This window comes from Dermacentor andersoni, chromosome 10 (genome assembly GCF_023375885.2).
Source record: "Dermacentor andersoni chromosome 10, qqDerAnde1_hic_scaffold, whole genome shotgun sequence".
In the NCBI taxonomy this organism is placed as follows: Eukaryota; Metazoa; Arthropoda; class Arachnida; order Ixodida; family Ixodidae; genus Dermacentor; species Dermacentor andersoni.
Window position 1 is genome coordinate 52,928,451 of NC_092823.1, and position 15,091 is coordinate 52,943,541.

The 15,091-nt window shown below is 42.7% G+C and overlaps 1 protein-coding gene across 6 annotated transcripts in view; it reads left to right on the forward strand.

The window, feature by feature from the left end:
- The window catches only part of LOC129380655 (chymotrypsin-1-like), a 37,588-nt gene that overhangs the window by 10,664 nt on the left and 11,833 nt on the right, over positions 1 to 15,091 (forward strand). For 4 of the 6 annotated variants that reach the window (XM_072285131.1, XM_055062338.2, XM_055062339.2 and 1 more), the window contains exons 3-6: positions 2,709 to 2,782; positions 5,564 to 5,679; positions 9,857 to 9,995; positions 12,378 to 12,492. In XM_072285131.1, the coding sequence (XP_072141232.1) occupies positions 2,756 to 2,782; positions 5,564 to 5,679; positions 9,857 to 9,995; positions 12,378 to 12,492 (397 nt within the window). In that variant the 5' untranslated portion in view covers positions 2,709 to 2,755. Of the gene's footprint in view, positions 1 to 1,917; positions 2,075 to 2,708; positions 2,783 to 5,563; positions 5,680 to 9,856; positions 9,996 to 12,377; positions 12,493 to 12,921; positions 13,361 to 15,091 lie in introns of those variants that run through there. The other 2 variants (XM_055062340.2, XM_072285132.1) reach the window with 2 other exon arrangements.

Sequence of the window (15,091 nt, forward strand, 5' to 3'; positions counted from 1 at the left end):
TGCAGAAAACACTCACTCTATTTGTTTGAATATCATTGCGGACGTATAAGTATTGTGTTTTAATGTACTTTGCGACAAGTCTGTTGAGCTGGAAAGCGGTTTAGGCGTGTTGCATTTAGGCCACTTAATGGGCTCCGAACAACCCCTCGGGCTTGGCGAAAAAATACAGTCCGCGGATACTATACGCTGCTGGGAACATATAAGCCAAATTTTTCAAGTGACGCAAGCAAAGTCAGCTTTCTCTCAAACGCCCTCTTTTCAACCGAAGCCTGCTCCTCACTCTTTTTCGAGGCTTTACTTCGTCATATAGCAGATTGCCATAGCGGCTGTTATTGGTCAACAACAGACGTAAATCAAGACGGGCGCATGTATCAGTGAGCTCCTTCCTACTGTTACTGCGTATATCTTATTAACGCAGTTTCTTGAACAGAATGGAGTGAGCGAAAGTACGCTTTCGAATTTCCATAATAATGACGTACTTCCTGAAGAAGCCGACGGTCCACTGCTCACGTGTACGCCCTCGTAGGAATTAAAGTTTGGCCGCTCTGCTTGCAGGTTTCGTGGGTATCGGGTCACGCTAATTTCGACCAGTTTTCAACACTCAACTTGCCTCGAACGATGCGAAACTTGAGGTCAGATCACACGCCAGCTTGCCGGCCCGCACTCCCTCCTGGTTACACGCCTTGGCAGGCACGTACCCGGGAATTTCTTTCAGGGGTAGGGGGGGGGGGACGGCAACCCTAGGTAACTTTTCTATTCAAATGATGGGGGGTGTACCTTTACTAGTACAAATTTGAATAACACCCACCATTCGCCATATGGACGCGCAAACCCGCAAAAGAGAAATGAAATAAGGTGTGCCTCACAGGTACGCCTGGGAGATACACCTCTCCTTCACTTGGCATACAAGAAACCACTTCAAATGGACTAGCGCAGAAAATAAGGGCAGGAAGAACACTGCCAAGAAGAAATTAACAAGGGAAAGTGTAAAATAAAGATGTATATAGTAGATTACAACTTAAAAAAAGAGCAGTTGGCAACCAAGGCACACGGACCGCACGTGGTATTTTTACTCCGCCAGCCAATCGCACAATGCGCTGAGTCCATTTTACTCATGAAACTTCACTGCCAACTGAAGTGAAACTTGACAATACATAGTTGCAACGAAGCAAGCCCTTTATTTCAGTTGAATAAAGAATTAGGCTTTGGCCACTCCACTTTATTAGGCGAGGAAAAACGTATAAAATTACGCGCTAGTAATTTTATTGCTCTGGTTACCGCCTTACTTGCGCAACCTGAAAAGGTTGAAGTACGAATTATTTGCAGCCTCCCGGATGAACAATGGCTGACGGGTATGAGGGCGTGGGCGGGGCTTCGCTGCAGACTTAACTTGTATCCGACTATAGTAGCGTTTCTTTTATTAGCTCTCGGAGAATTATGGAGAAATACACATTTGCGGAACAATCACAGTTCTTTTGGATCGCTCGTTTACTGCTCTACCAAGTTCAGTGCCAAAACCGACTAGTATTGTTTTTTGGGAAGCCCCCCCCTTTGGCTCCCGTTCTGGGTGCGTGCCTGAGCCTTGGCACACTTCGCTTCGTCACCACCGAGCTACTGACGGCGCAATGTGGATGTGGCTACTATCCGTCGGACAAGCTGGTGCAGGACAAGGTCTGTCCACACCACATACCACAGCCACATAGGAGCATAAGAGCGCGACCACCCACTCAAGTCCTGCCGTTCACAAATCAAACGCTGCTGCACGTAGCCTGCGGTCATGCTACGCTTGGGCTCCAAGATCACCCACACACGCGCGGGGAGTGATCTCGGAAGCCATGTGCTACGTAGCGTAGATACCGCGTCCGCCGCAGGGTGCCACGACGAGTCCACTGGCCGAGCGCACTGCGGCTCGCTGCGGGCAACCGCGTTGGGCTCGTTTGGCTACGTTCAGCACGTCGTAGGGGCCAAAATCGGAAATAGTTGTGTCTAAACCTAGATTTGAAATGCGCACCGCGGTGACGTTCATCTGACGGAGCGTTGTGGGCATTCTCCGCTCCGCCGTAGCGCTCACAAGGTAACGACTTGTAGAAGGAGCGGAAGCATCGCGAAAGGGGGGTTTGAATGCCACTAATTCCGCTTCTGCTGAACGCACTGAAGCACTTTTTGTGGCAAAAGTATTACTGAAATAGCCTAAATTAACTTGAAATGCATTTCTAAGAAAAGTGGTTCGGGCTTCTTTAATTCAAGCTTTCTGGAAAACAACACATCCTTTTCGCTTTCTGCAGTGCTACTGCATTGTAGAAATTGTTTTACCTGGAATTTTATCACGTAAGCAACTTCAGTGCTTCTTGCGTGCTTTTTTTAACCTAGGAATGCGGCAAGTGCCGCGAATAGGACATTATCGAGAACAACAAAAACTAGAGCATACGTTGCTAGCACTGGCGCCGTGTGTTGTCCTTTTTATGTACATCCTTTATTCTCGGGGCTATTTGGCATCTCAGTATGACTGATCAACTTGTCCGGCCAACCTCCCTAATCTAATAAACAGAATTCGGCCTCCAGACGTACCGCAAAGTGAACTAGGCTAATACTTCAGGTGATGTATTGTGCTTACTAGTTGACAGGTTTGCGCTACGTGGTTCAGGCGTAGGAAGTTCTTTCTGAAATAGGGAATACATTCATGAGAATGTTTATCATTTCTCTTCCAGATTGTGGGCGTTCGGAGCCATTAGGCCGCATCATCAACGGAGAAAAAATGAGCAAGTTACAAATACCGTGGATTGTAAGGAACACTGAGTATGCTTTGGCGGTCAATATGTCAGTTTTTCTTGCATATTACAATTGCCGTGGATCGCGCAATAATTCACGGTAGTCTGACACAATACGGAAGTCTGAATTCCACAAACGAAAGAACGTAGTAATAGATAGCCAGTTCGTAATATTATTTTTAATGAACTTTGTCAACTTTAAGCGCTGAATCATAGTGCCACCTCGGAGTTTACTTTAGTGACAGTGCCTCAGAAGAGAAAGATAGGTCCGGTTGTTTTCTATTTTCAGTTTCTGACGTTCACACTGCAAGTTAAGCTAGAATGTACATTTTTGTTATATTCTCACGTGGAGAGAGCGATAGACATTAATGAAAATGTGTTTGCTATTTGCAAGCTAGCTTGGACGCAGACAGTATGGCGGATGATGATGATGATCATGAAGCCTCAATAAATGGCACAAACCCACTAGGGGGGTTAGGAGGACACGAATCGGGTGGTCATATGATTCAAGAAATGAAAGAAATTGGTTAATAAATAAATAACACGAAATAGGAAAATAAATATATAATCCAAGATTAAAAATAAACTGTTGATACATGAGATAAAGTATTCATCAATACTTTAGTAAGCCTTGCATTGATAGCAATACAAGAAAAAAGAGAATAAATAAATATAAAAGGATACACTTAAACTTGAGTAAGGTAAATTATGTATAATAATAGTGAGATTTAAACTGTGAATTTGTGCTTTTACTTTCCGAATCTTCTAATCTGTAGTAGAAGTAAATCAATTGTTGAAACTAAGAACAAGGCATTCTTCTTTTGCCACATAGAAAATTATACATGGTTAGACAAACGTTCCTGTGGCTATATCCCCATACTGTTGCTCCAAGGGAGATTATAACAGTACTGCTTAAAGGTAATCCTAAAATTTGAAGTGGTATTTCTATAGCAGATAGTCTAGCCTAGCAGCACTGCGTCGTCTTTTTTCTCTCATTCATGGTCGTCGTCTTCCTTGGTCTTTCTGCTCGTAGCACTGCACGACAATAGCATTTGATGCAATGCTGTGTTTTTGTAACTTCTTATACCCAAAATGTTTTAGAAGAACGTATTTGAATATTCTTTTTTCATTAAATCTATTGTGAAAAGTTTGCCCCAAGTTATTTGCGCGTTTGAGAAGCTCCAGCAGAATTTCACATAGGACGGACGGAAAAAATTTGAATGGGTAAAGGACCTGCGAGGTTGCCAGCCCGGGGTGAGGCCACCCGGGCATTATGTGTGATGAGGCGTAGCCTTTCCACCACTGCCCGGGCCCGCTGGATAGCCCATAATTGGTGGTGTACTTCTGAGCTAGTCAGAGCGCTTAGTGATCGCTCCTCAAGAAGGTCCGGTTGTATCTTGTCCTCTACATATACTGACCTGATCTGTGTGTACTTCCATAAGATGTGTGCCATGTCTGCGTGTTCCTGTTTGCAGAGCTTGCAGCTCGCGTCTGGATATTGTGTTGAATTTATTCTGTTTAAGTGTAGTGGGTTTCGGAACGTTCTGGTTTGCAATCTTCTCCAATCTGTTTCTTGAGACCTCTCGAGTTGTTCGTGGGGTTGTGGGTATGCTTCTCTTTGTTTCATGTAGTGTGTCAGTATGTCGTGGTACGTGACCAGTTTGTCCCCATCATCTTTTATCGCTTCTTCGTCGTCCTCGCCTCCTCCGTCTTCTCCATCGCCTCTGCCGCACTCCTTCCCCCTTCGCCGGGGGTTGCGGGGTGTTGGGCCGTCACTATCCGTGCCGAGGTGGGTTAGTTTTCGAGCGACTCGGTGGGCCTTCTCGTTGAGGTCGGGAGCCCCTCCCGACCTCAATGGTTCATGGTAACTTCTCCCATATGTGCCGGGATCCATTAGAGGTATTTGGGTGTAATTGTGCCGTTCTTAATGTCTTCTGCTCTGCGGTTCAGGATTTTGGCCGCCTCGGTGGAGACCCAGCCCTCTGTGAAATTCCTAATAGCCGTCTTGGAGTCGCTGATTGTTGTTCTGTATTGTTGCCGACCGTTCATTACAGCCAATGCGATTGCCGTTTCTTCCGCTGCCTCCGACGATCTGGTCCTTATGGAGACCGCAGTCACGTTCTTTCCTTTCGGGCATACGACATAGGATTTGCTTCCTACAGTGATAGACAAAGTTTACTGCTTGCTTCCGTCGTGCGCTCAATTGGATCCCTGGACTGAGATACTGTCAGAAACAGAGCCATGACATAGGTCTGTAGAATGTTACGAATGTGTTAAATATAAGAAATCTGCCATGTATATTGAAGTTCCTCAGGTGTAGTTATTTGTGTGATTTATTTTAGGCAGCAGTACCTGCTCGTTTAATTATAATAATGCCAACACGTAGAAAGAAGAATTTGGTTCGTATATGTATATAGGGAGGAATTGAGAAATATCGATTATAATTTGGTAGTGTCGTCGGAAGGCTATAGATTTAACTGCGCTTTCCTTGTGGCACACTGGACTAATTTTTTAGCAAAAAAATGCAATGCGTTTGTCCGAATCCTTATGCCTTAAGCTACAAGAACGAACTTTAATGTAGCCTCAGCACGCCCAATAATGATGACAGCATGTATTGTCCTACTACCAAAACCAACACTCGTTTTCATTGTGGTTGACTTTAGCACATGCGTTTGCATTTATTTGCTATCTCTTTACAGAGTTAGCATTTGTATAGCATCAGTTTATTATGACGAAGTGCCAGTGTGTCAAAGCATCATGAATGTTATTCACGGATCTCACGTTCCTCTCTTCAGGTTTACGTGACCACAACCTTAAGAAACGAGAACGGCCAAAATCAGATGCTACGCTGTGGTGGAAGCATTTTAACAAATAAGGTCATATTAACAGCAGCGCATTGCGTGCAACGTCCGTGAGTAACATGCATGCTTGACTGAAACTGTACATCACCTTTCATGAAATCTATGAACAAAATAATTTCCTTCCGGAATAATAGTACACAACAGAAAAGGCTCAATTCCTTTAACTGTGCACTAATCTTTTATAACTACAAGGGTTCATCGCTAGAGTTCGAGTACAACGGGAAACGAAAACTGGGACAGGAGAATCGTGACTGCTGCCCATGATGTAAATTGTGAAAGATCTGAAGGACAACGACATGCGGCCCTTTGTTTTTGTTTCCCCTTCCTAGGATATTTGATTACTTCTCTTTTTTTCTTTTGCTTCGCATTAAGGCTCTGGCTATTTAAGCTCAACCGAAATAAATCTTGGGGCTTGTACATGCATATTCAGCCTCGTCACTTGGCGACAATGTTTTGTTGTGTTTATCAATAATTACCTTTTCTTGAAAATGGACTGACGCTTGTTGTTTTTACACCGCAAACTCTGAAGGAGCACAATGGCTGCCTTTGTTTGGCGATGGTTATTAAAGCTCTGTTTAAAAAAGAAAGAAAAAACAGGTATTTTGTCATCAAGGACCTGCCTATGGGGAACGCATGCTAGGTGCCGAAACAAATACAATTTCTAAATAGAAACGTGTACCTTATCACATTTCCAGTCCAGCGTACAATTTGTGAAATTTACTGCACAAGAGCAAAGCTGCCGTCACCGAATACTTATATAATAAGTTCTCAAAGTGGTACACATAAGTTTTCAAAGCATTAAATAAAATAGAAAGTCGTTCGTTCCAAAGCTTGTGTTATCTAGGTAGTTACGGACTTTTGCACTCTTATTTCCCACGAAAGCTAGAGAATATATTCAGTCAGCAACTTTTATGTAGGTACTATAAGTTTTTATGCTGACGCAACATTACGACAACCAAAATTACCTAGACAAGTGCCCATGCTTTGGAAAGGATGTATACTCCTAATTTAACGCAACAATAGTGAAATAACTAGATAGAAATAACTAAATACGGAAATAACATATAGTGAAATAACCTTCTGTGCTGAAGCCTGCAAAAGTAACTTGGGGGAATATTCTCAGTGCACGTTTAATGGAAATAACATATATTGAAATAACCTTGTGTGCTGAAGCCTGCAAAAATAACTTCGGGAAATATTGTCAGTGCACGTTTAATGGTGGACGGATGTTTTTCAAATGAAATAAATTGACCGATTTGTCTCAAGCAGAAGACTTCATTCAGACATTACTCGTTTAACATGTACCAAATTACGTTGCAATTCACAGGCATCTGGATCTGGAACTTTTTACCAATTAAATCAAGTGGGGCATCAACTCCTAAAGAGTTTCTCAATTGTTTTTTTAACCACTCTTTAGTACTTGGCATACTTAGTACTTGGCAAGTACTTTGGCATAATTAATACCGATCTAAAAAAATGTCGCAGTCTATAACCAATTAAAGCGAGAAATGTGCGGCTGCTGAAACATGAGTGGCAACAGCGGGGTGCAACAAAAGTGCTCAAGCTGTGTGTATACTTCATCGTTTTTATTCATTATTACGCGAGAGGCAATCCCATTATCAGAATTATATAAATGATCGATTGGAAGTGACACTTCATCAGAGCTAAACAAATATAGTATTAAGGAAAGTAAATACAGAGCTGAGAACGTTGCTCTGTATTTACTTTAATGTTGGTGATGTGAGAAAGGCTCTGCCAGTTGTTGTAAACTTGGTCGAAGTGAGAAGCTAAAAAAAAGGTTTAATGGTCGTGTTGCAAATAGACTTGGAATAACACGGCGTCGTAAAGATGCGAAGTATCTTTCGATGTAAGGCTCAGCACAATGTAAAGTAAAAAAAAAATTGGAGGATACTTAAGCTTCGCCTTTAAGAGTGCAACTCGATAGTATTCAAAGATCCTCGACTGCTTCTCACGCTTCCCGGCAACTTCAGCTTATGTAACAGTAAGGCTTACCGGGAAACGCTGGCGCCAGACGCTGTGTACGAAGGCTAGCACTCTGGTAGAAGCGCGGCCTCTTTCGTGGGCCGATCTCTAAGGTAGTGTAGAGATGCGCCAAAGAAATTACATCATTCTCAGGTTTCTGTTATTGTTTCGAATTTTTAATATTTAAAACTGAGAAGATTTAACATAAAAGGCTTGCGCTGTCGATGTTTTGTTTCATAATATTTGTTAGTGGGCTGTCATTCCCAAAACTCTATTGAATAACTTTGTCAACAATGTAAGACAAGGGATGAGCTTCTTATTGCTAGTGTGACAATGTGGCCCGCATACACAGCATATCCTATAGGAAGGCGTGGCATGTGTGTATACCTAAATATATGCGGAAATGTTCGCTCACGGACCACTTCGCCGAGGCCGACAGCGGATTTTCTTTGATACGGGGTCCTAGCGCTACCGCAGTAAAATAAATCTCGTACAATAACAACGTGCTCCCGATGGGTCAATGGGACAAAAGAGAAGGAATCAAATGCTGGTGATGCTTTCGATATCAGGCTCAGCACAATGTAAAGTACAAAAAAAAATTGGAGGACACTTAAGCTTCGCCTTTAAGAGTGCAACTCGATAGTATTCAAAGATCCTACAAGGACCTGTCCTAGAAGAGCCAGATTGAACACTAAGTATAAAACGGTTGACACAATTTTTGACGACATCACGCTGATTACAAAGGTGATTACAAAGAACCGGCTAAAAAGCAGATGCCCCGAAACAGGCGGTCCGAAAGAGGCAGATGCCCCAAAAAAAGCGCCAGAAGTCGGGACACGCCAACACTTTGCTGCTGGACATGCTGGTACCCAGTTCCTCGGTAATCTTCATCCAAATGTGGCTCTTCTAGGACAGGTCCTTGTAGACGCTGCGAGTTTTATCGTACAGAACGGGGTAATCTTTTACTACGGCGATGAGCATCACCGCTGACACTTTGGCCAGCATCTTTAATTTGCAACCGGATACGCTAGTGCAGCCTCCAGTGAAGCGGAAATGTTTCTCGCTTGATCCAAGACCAGTAGGGTTCGCAGCCTGTCTCTCCACGAACTTCGGCTGCGAAGTGAACGGATTTCCTGAATATTCTGCCCTTTCCACCCACCTTGCGGCTAAGTGTGAACATAGCCTTAGAATTTTGTTTGCGGTTGAAATGATGCTGCCAATGTGGGCTCACTTAGGTACGTCACTCGTTAGAATTGGTGATGCTAAGAGGCCTAAAACTACGAACTATTTCTATTGAGCGCGAGGTGACTAATGTTACCGTAAATTATATACTTCGAGGGGCAGTCTTAGACATACGCAGAATTTTTTGTTAGACATTTTACAGTGACACACTTTCTAAAGTTCTGTGTATGAGGGAACTCGCCATTAGTATTTGACAATATGACTGCAAACCGCCAAAGGAAATTGTTCTAACTAGACTTCTATAAAACACCATAACTTTATTTTTGGCTGAGTTGCATGTACGAGGGCGAATCAGCAAGCCTTTGCCCCTATTTTTTTAGCCAACTTAGGGTTGTAAATGCCAAGTGAACGTATCCTTTCCCAGCGGTGGACCTTCCTTTAACTGGCCCGGCCTTATCTGCCGGTAGCTCCACGGTACGGCGCTGCTGTCAGTTGTTCAAGATGGTGATTGTGCTTCACACGTTCACAGCGTACGAGCAACGAAGAGTGATTCGCCTTCTATAGAGCAAGGGACGAACGCCCATAGAAATCAACAGGGAAATGCAGCCCACGTATGGGGAAAGGTGTCTCGCTTTGAGAAGTGTGAGGTGGATGTGTTGCGAGTTCGCAAAAGGTCGTGAATACTTGCATGACAATGGGTGTTCGGGGAGACCGCATGCGTCGTTGACTGACGACGCAGGGGTATCTCAAGTTTACTGCTGCGATGGGAAAAATGTGTCAACCGGTGTGAGAACATGTGGAAAAATAGCGTAAGGTGCCAAGAATAGTACGTTATAAGTGTAATTACCTGCATGCACCTTACATTGGCTAATGAAAAATGGGGGCAAAGACTTTCTGACTCGCCTTCATATTTTGCAAACAATTTTAATTGTTTTTGTTGCCATGTCATGAATTTCTAACATGCGCACTGAAAATTTCGGGAGCACAGTTTAAGCATTTTTCTTTATCCCTAATCAAATGATGTGATGCATACGTACTAATGGACTTTCTTATGTATTGAAGTAACGAGACCTTGGTCGACGCCACCGTCTACTACAACACGAGCGAAGCCTCGGCAGGACATAAGTCACCAGTGCATCGAGTTATTGTTCACCCTAAATACAAAGATATCAACGAAGGCTATGACATTGCTATGATGAGTGTAAGTTGGAACACGGATGTTCCTCGTGTCAATTTTCCTTCCATAATATTGCAGATGTTCAAGGACACTGCTTGGTGAAGGTTGTTAGAAATATCTAGAGTTACTTTACTGGTTATTACGAGTTCGGTTTTATTGAGCGTCTAGACGATGCAACAGAAATGAAAACAACGGAAAAAATTGTCACAGTTGTTTGTTACAATATTCGAATTATTCTGCCAGTAATAGTTGCTTTGAGTCTGCAGCAAACAATTTCTAGGATTCTGGATATTAGTTATGAATGTTATTGAATTGTGTGAACTTCTTACTTATTTTTATTCTCACTTATGATGTTAATTGGGCTCTCAATGAAGCAACAAATATAGCACATATGTGTTGAACAAAAATATAAACATATGTTTATAACTAGAAGGCACGGACGGGTCTAGTTGCAGTCAATGAAGGTACACATAAGCAGAAGCAAACTTATACACGGAATGAGCCTTTCCCCGTGGCTACGGTTTATTTAGGCCGACCAGACATGGTGCCGCGCGATTTCCGAAGCGGCAACTAACGTGGCTGCTCAGGTCAAGCGCGCTAGCGTGTTCTATTCCCGCGATAAATACCCAGTGAGGCGTCTTCTTAAACCGCTCTGGTAGGCGATAGTCGTACCGGTACAAGCCTTAAAGGGGCGGAATTTCCGCGCGGCAAATTTCAGCGATGGTACAACTTTCGCATGATTTGGCGAGACTAGAGCCACGAGAGCCGACGAGAGCTTCTCTGTCGCGCTAGCAGGACACATCCGCGAACGAGTCATGTGTCGTTTGCTGCATTGTCTCGGGAAAGTGTAACTATCTCCAAAGGTAATCAACCTTGAATGCTTTCTCAGCTCTATTTCTTGATACTGCTTGTGACAGCAGGTATCATATTTACAGAGAGAGCAAAACAAAACTGTTGTTTTGTTTTTTGAATAGGCTTAAAATTGATCTTTGCCGCCCCACTGTGCTGCTCACTGTTTCCATCACACTTTACACATTAGAAACTGGGGTTTACATATAGGAGAGGCCCTGCCTTTATTTAGCGAAGCCACAAAACGTCGAAAATGTTACGCCATTACCCTGTAGTCAGCCATAAGCTCCCGTGATTCCAGTCTTGCAAGTTGCACAACTTTCCTGGAGAAATTCATACAGGGACGCGCGTATTTCACCAAGTGTTCTAAATAAGATTTTGCGCTATTCACTGCAGTGGGCTTGCTGAAATTTTGTAGAAAGTTTAGTTTCGGAGTTTCTGTCATTCAGTCTAATACATGGCACGGTTAACTCTCTGGTCATTAAGAAAAGATGCAAACTGCTGCTGGGGCGGCACAAACAAACTTGCCTCACTGCCTGCCGGCAGCTTCAGGAAGTAGCCGGTCATGGAGTGTATCCGCATGTTACAGAGGAGCGAGCAACACGGAACACCCTTCCATGACCAGGTACATTCTGCTGGCAGGCGGCGAAACAAGTTTATCCTTGCACTGTGCCCGCCTCTCCCCCCCCCCCCCCCTCACCAGCAGCAGCTTGCATCTCACTAAAGAAGAAAGCTTTGCACTTGTGTCTTTAATGCCGGGTAATTAACCGCGGGAAGTGTGACGCTGAACGGCGTAGATTCCAAAATGGCAATCTTTTCGAGAAATTTGGGCAATTACAGCGCAGCCGCAATTGAACGATCTTTTTCGCTGCCTTGAAATGTGCACGTCACTGCATATGTATTCCAAAGTGTTTCACACAAGACTGAGGCACGTGTTGCGGGGAGCTTGCAGTGAAAGTGCCTACTTTTGAGCCTCTTACTAATTTCGAACTTAATACGTCTGAAACCAGCACTAAATTATTAAATCTCGCTCGGTGACTCAGCCGACCATGACTGGTCGGCTGTGTCACCGACCGAGTTCGACATCATGGTGTCATCCATAACGCTTACTTCGTGCGACAAACGCGAATGCGTCGTTCAGGATAACAGTGGTCGCAATTTGATTATGAGGGCGTGTGTTTTTATTGAGTGGCCGTGTTTCTTTTTCAACCATTTCAAAATTTTGGAAGTACGTTGTTACCTACATACAGTCCCTGTAGAATAATATTTACAAACATATCGCAGCTAGTCATTTCACTTGGGTTGTGGACGCTTATGTAACGAGAATGGTTAAGGAAAACGACCCTTGACGCGCAAATTATTAGATAGTTCTGGACATTCTAACCGTATAACACTCACCACAACAAATATTTCGAGAACGTGTACGAGAGCTGCAAAATTTAGCATTGCTGATCCATTAACAGCAACAGTGGTCGTTATTTTAAAGCTTGCATTTCAAAGAGGAAGGCTTCAAGCTTGTGAAGAAGTTAATGTTGATTGCTTCTTTTTAATCTATAGCTGGCGGAGCCACTTCATTATGACCGATACGTAAGGCCCATCTGCTTACCGAAGAAAAGCAGGACACTTGCCGAAAGGCCTGTTCTGGCTGCAGGCTGGGGATACACTAATCCAGGTAAATAGAACATCATCTATCTCGAAGTGATCAAACCATATTTCTTTCTTATGCAAAATTTCGACAGAGACTGGAATAGTTCGAATGAATTCATCTTTTTCACACAACTAAAAATTAAATGTTTAGAGAAAATACGTATGAGTCAGTTCTCTATACGTACTGTGAAACTGAGCACAGGCTATAAAAGATTACGCGTGAAAAGGCATGGCTGCATGTGGCTTTTGATATTGTCGCTTTTTGCGCTGAAACATCCTCTGCCCCATTTTTGTTCTTGTGGGTGCCCGAGTCTTCTGTTTATTGCTTAATAGTTAGTCGACACTTGTTTTTAAAAATTAGCAACCGTTGCCTGGAATGTTATTGACCTTAGTGAAGATAGAAGAAATGGCATGCTTCTGCAGTGCTGACTAATGGTCACGTCTTCTGTTACAGGTGTTACAAGTTACAGAATACGGAGTAGGATTTTTAATTCATAAGGACATAGCGAGAAACATTGATGAATTCTACAGCACTAATCAGAGGGCAGCCGTTGTCGTAATAAAGCTGAGTAGGAGTTATAGAATAAAGGTAATGGAACCTTACGCTCCAACCTCCAGTCGCAATGATGAAGAAATAGACCGGTTTTATGAAGATGTTCAATTAACCTTTAAAATGGCGCAAACTAGGTATGCTGTAGTCGTAACCGGCTTCAATACAAAAGTGGGAAATAACACGCTGGGAAACAATTGGCAGCTAGCGAATTAATTCCAGGAATAGCAGAGGAGAGATGTTGGTAGAATTTCCGGAAGGACTACGAATAATCAATACCTTCATGAGGAAGTGTATTAACAGTCTGTAGACGAGCTAAAGGTCTAATAAAGAGACAACAAATGAAATAGATCTGATACTCTCGGCAGATACAAACACAATGCAAGATATATACATGTCAGGTAAAGCAAAGGGCAGTGATTATAGGTTAGTGACGTCTAGAATTGCTGTCGATATCAGGCGAGAAAGAGCGAAATTGCCACGAAGAAACATTCCAACATAGACGCAGTAAGGGTTAAAGCGGATGAATTGAGGCTGGTGCTCAGAAGCATATAAGCAGCTTTAGAAGAGGAAGACGAAGACGACACAGGCGTAATGAAAGAAAGCATAACTACGTTGAGTTCAGATGAATCAATTGACATGAGAGGTAGGACACCAAGGCCACCAATAGGTATACTTTTTTAAGTAACATGAAAAGCATGAAAGTGTCAAATTCCAGAGATTAAGAATTTACTGAACTGTCAAAGCAACTAAGCAAGAAAGTAAGCGACATTCAAAATTCTAACGGTTGGAAGATTTAAGAAGCTGTAAAACATTACCGCAGCATGAAACCAATGAGATAGAAACTTGACATAGGGAGGGGCAAAATGTATGCAGTCAAATATAAGCAGGGTAATGTCATCAACAATTTTGCTATTATAGTAAAAGCAGCAGAAAAGTTCTATACGGACCTGTACAGGTAACAGCCACGTAACATTCAATTCAAATCTTAGGAGCAAGGTGCAGAGTCTCCTTCTATACCTAGCAATAAACTTAGAAGGGCCTTGCAATGCCTGCACCAGGGAAAAAGCGGCAGTGTAAGACGAAGTGAGAGTCAATTTATTCGATTATTGATGATATATTACGCTGGCAAACATTGTGGTCCTTTATACGCAATGCCTCACGACTTGAAGTGTTGCAGAGAGCTGGGAGAAATCCATAAGGGAGACGTTAAATAATTAAATACGTGCAGGTCCATTAGCTTGCTTTCGGTATTGTATAAACTATTCCCGAAGATAATTTCCAACAGAATGAAAGCAACATTTCATTTCAATTAATTAAGGAACTAGGCTGGCTTCAGGAAGGAACATTCTGCACTGGATCACGTCCATGTCATCAATCAGGTAATTCAGAAAGTTGTGGAGTAAAATCAATCTCTCTATAATGGTGTCATAGGATGTGATTCAGTAGATATACAAGCAGTCATGAATGCATTCCGTAATCAAAGAGTACAGTTGGCAAAAGGTAATACCCTGTGAAAGATTTACAAAGATGATTTCATAACTAACTTGCTTCTCCACAAGAAAACAAGGAACCTACCTACCAAAAAAGAAGTCCATGAAGGAGACAGGATCTCTTCAAAGCTATTCGCTGCCTACTTAGAAGTGTTCAAGCTGTTAGACTGGGAAGGCTCCGAGTATCTCAACAATCAGAATAAGAATATCTTAGTATCTGACAAGCGAACCTTTGGTTTGCAGATGACATTATCCTATTCAGTAATACTGGGGATGAAATGCGACAAATTATTGAGGACCTTAACTTAGAAAAAGTAAGAGTGGGGTTGAAGAACTATAAGCAGAAGTCAAAAGTAATGTTCAGTAGCCTAGAAAGGGAACAAGAATTCATCATAACTAGTGAGTCTCTTGAGTCTGTGTAGAATTACGTTTATCTAGGTCAATTACTCTCACAGGACCCTGATCATAAGAAAATTTACAGAAGTATAAAAATGCGTTGGAGTGCATATGGCAGGCAATGCCAAATTATGACTGGGAGCTCACGACTGTCTTTGAAAAAAGAAGTGTACAATTACTGCATT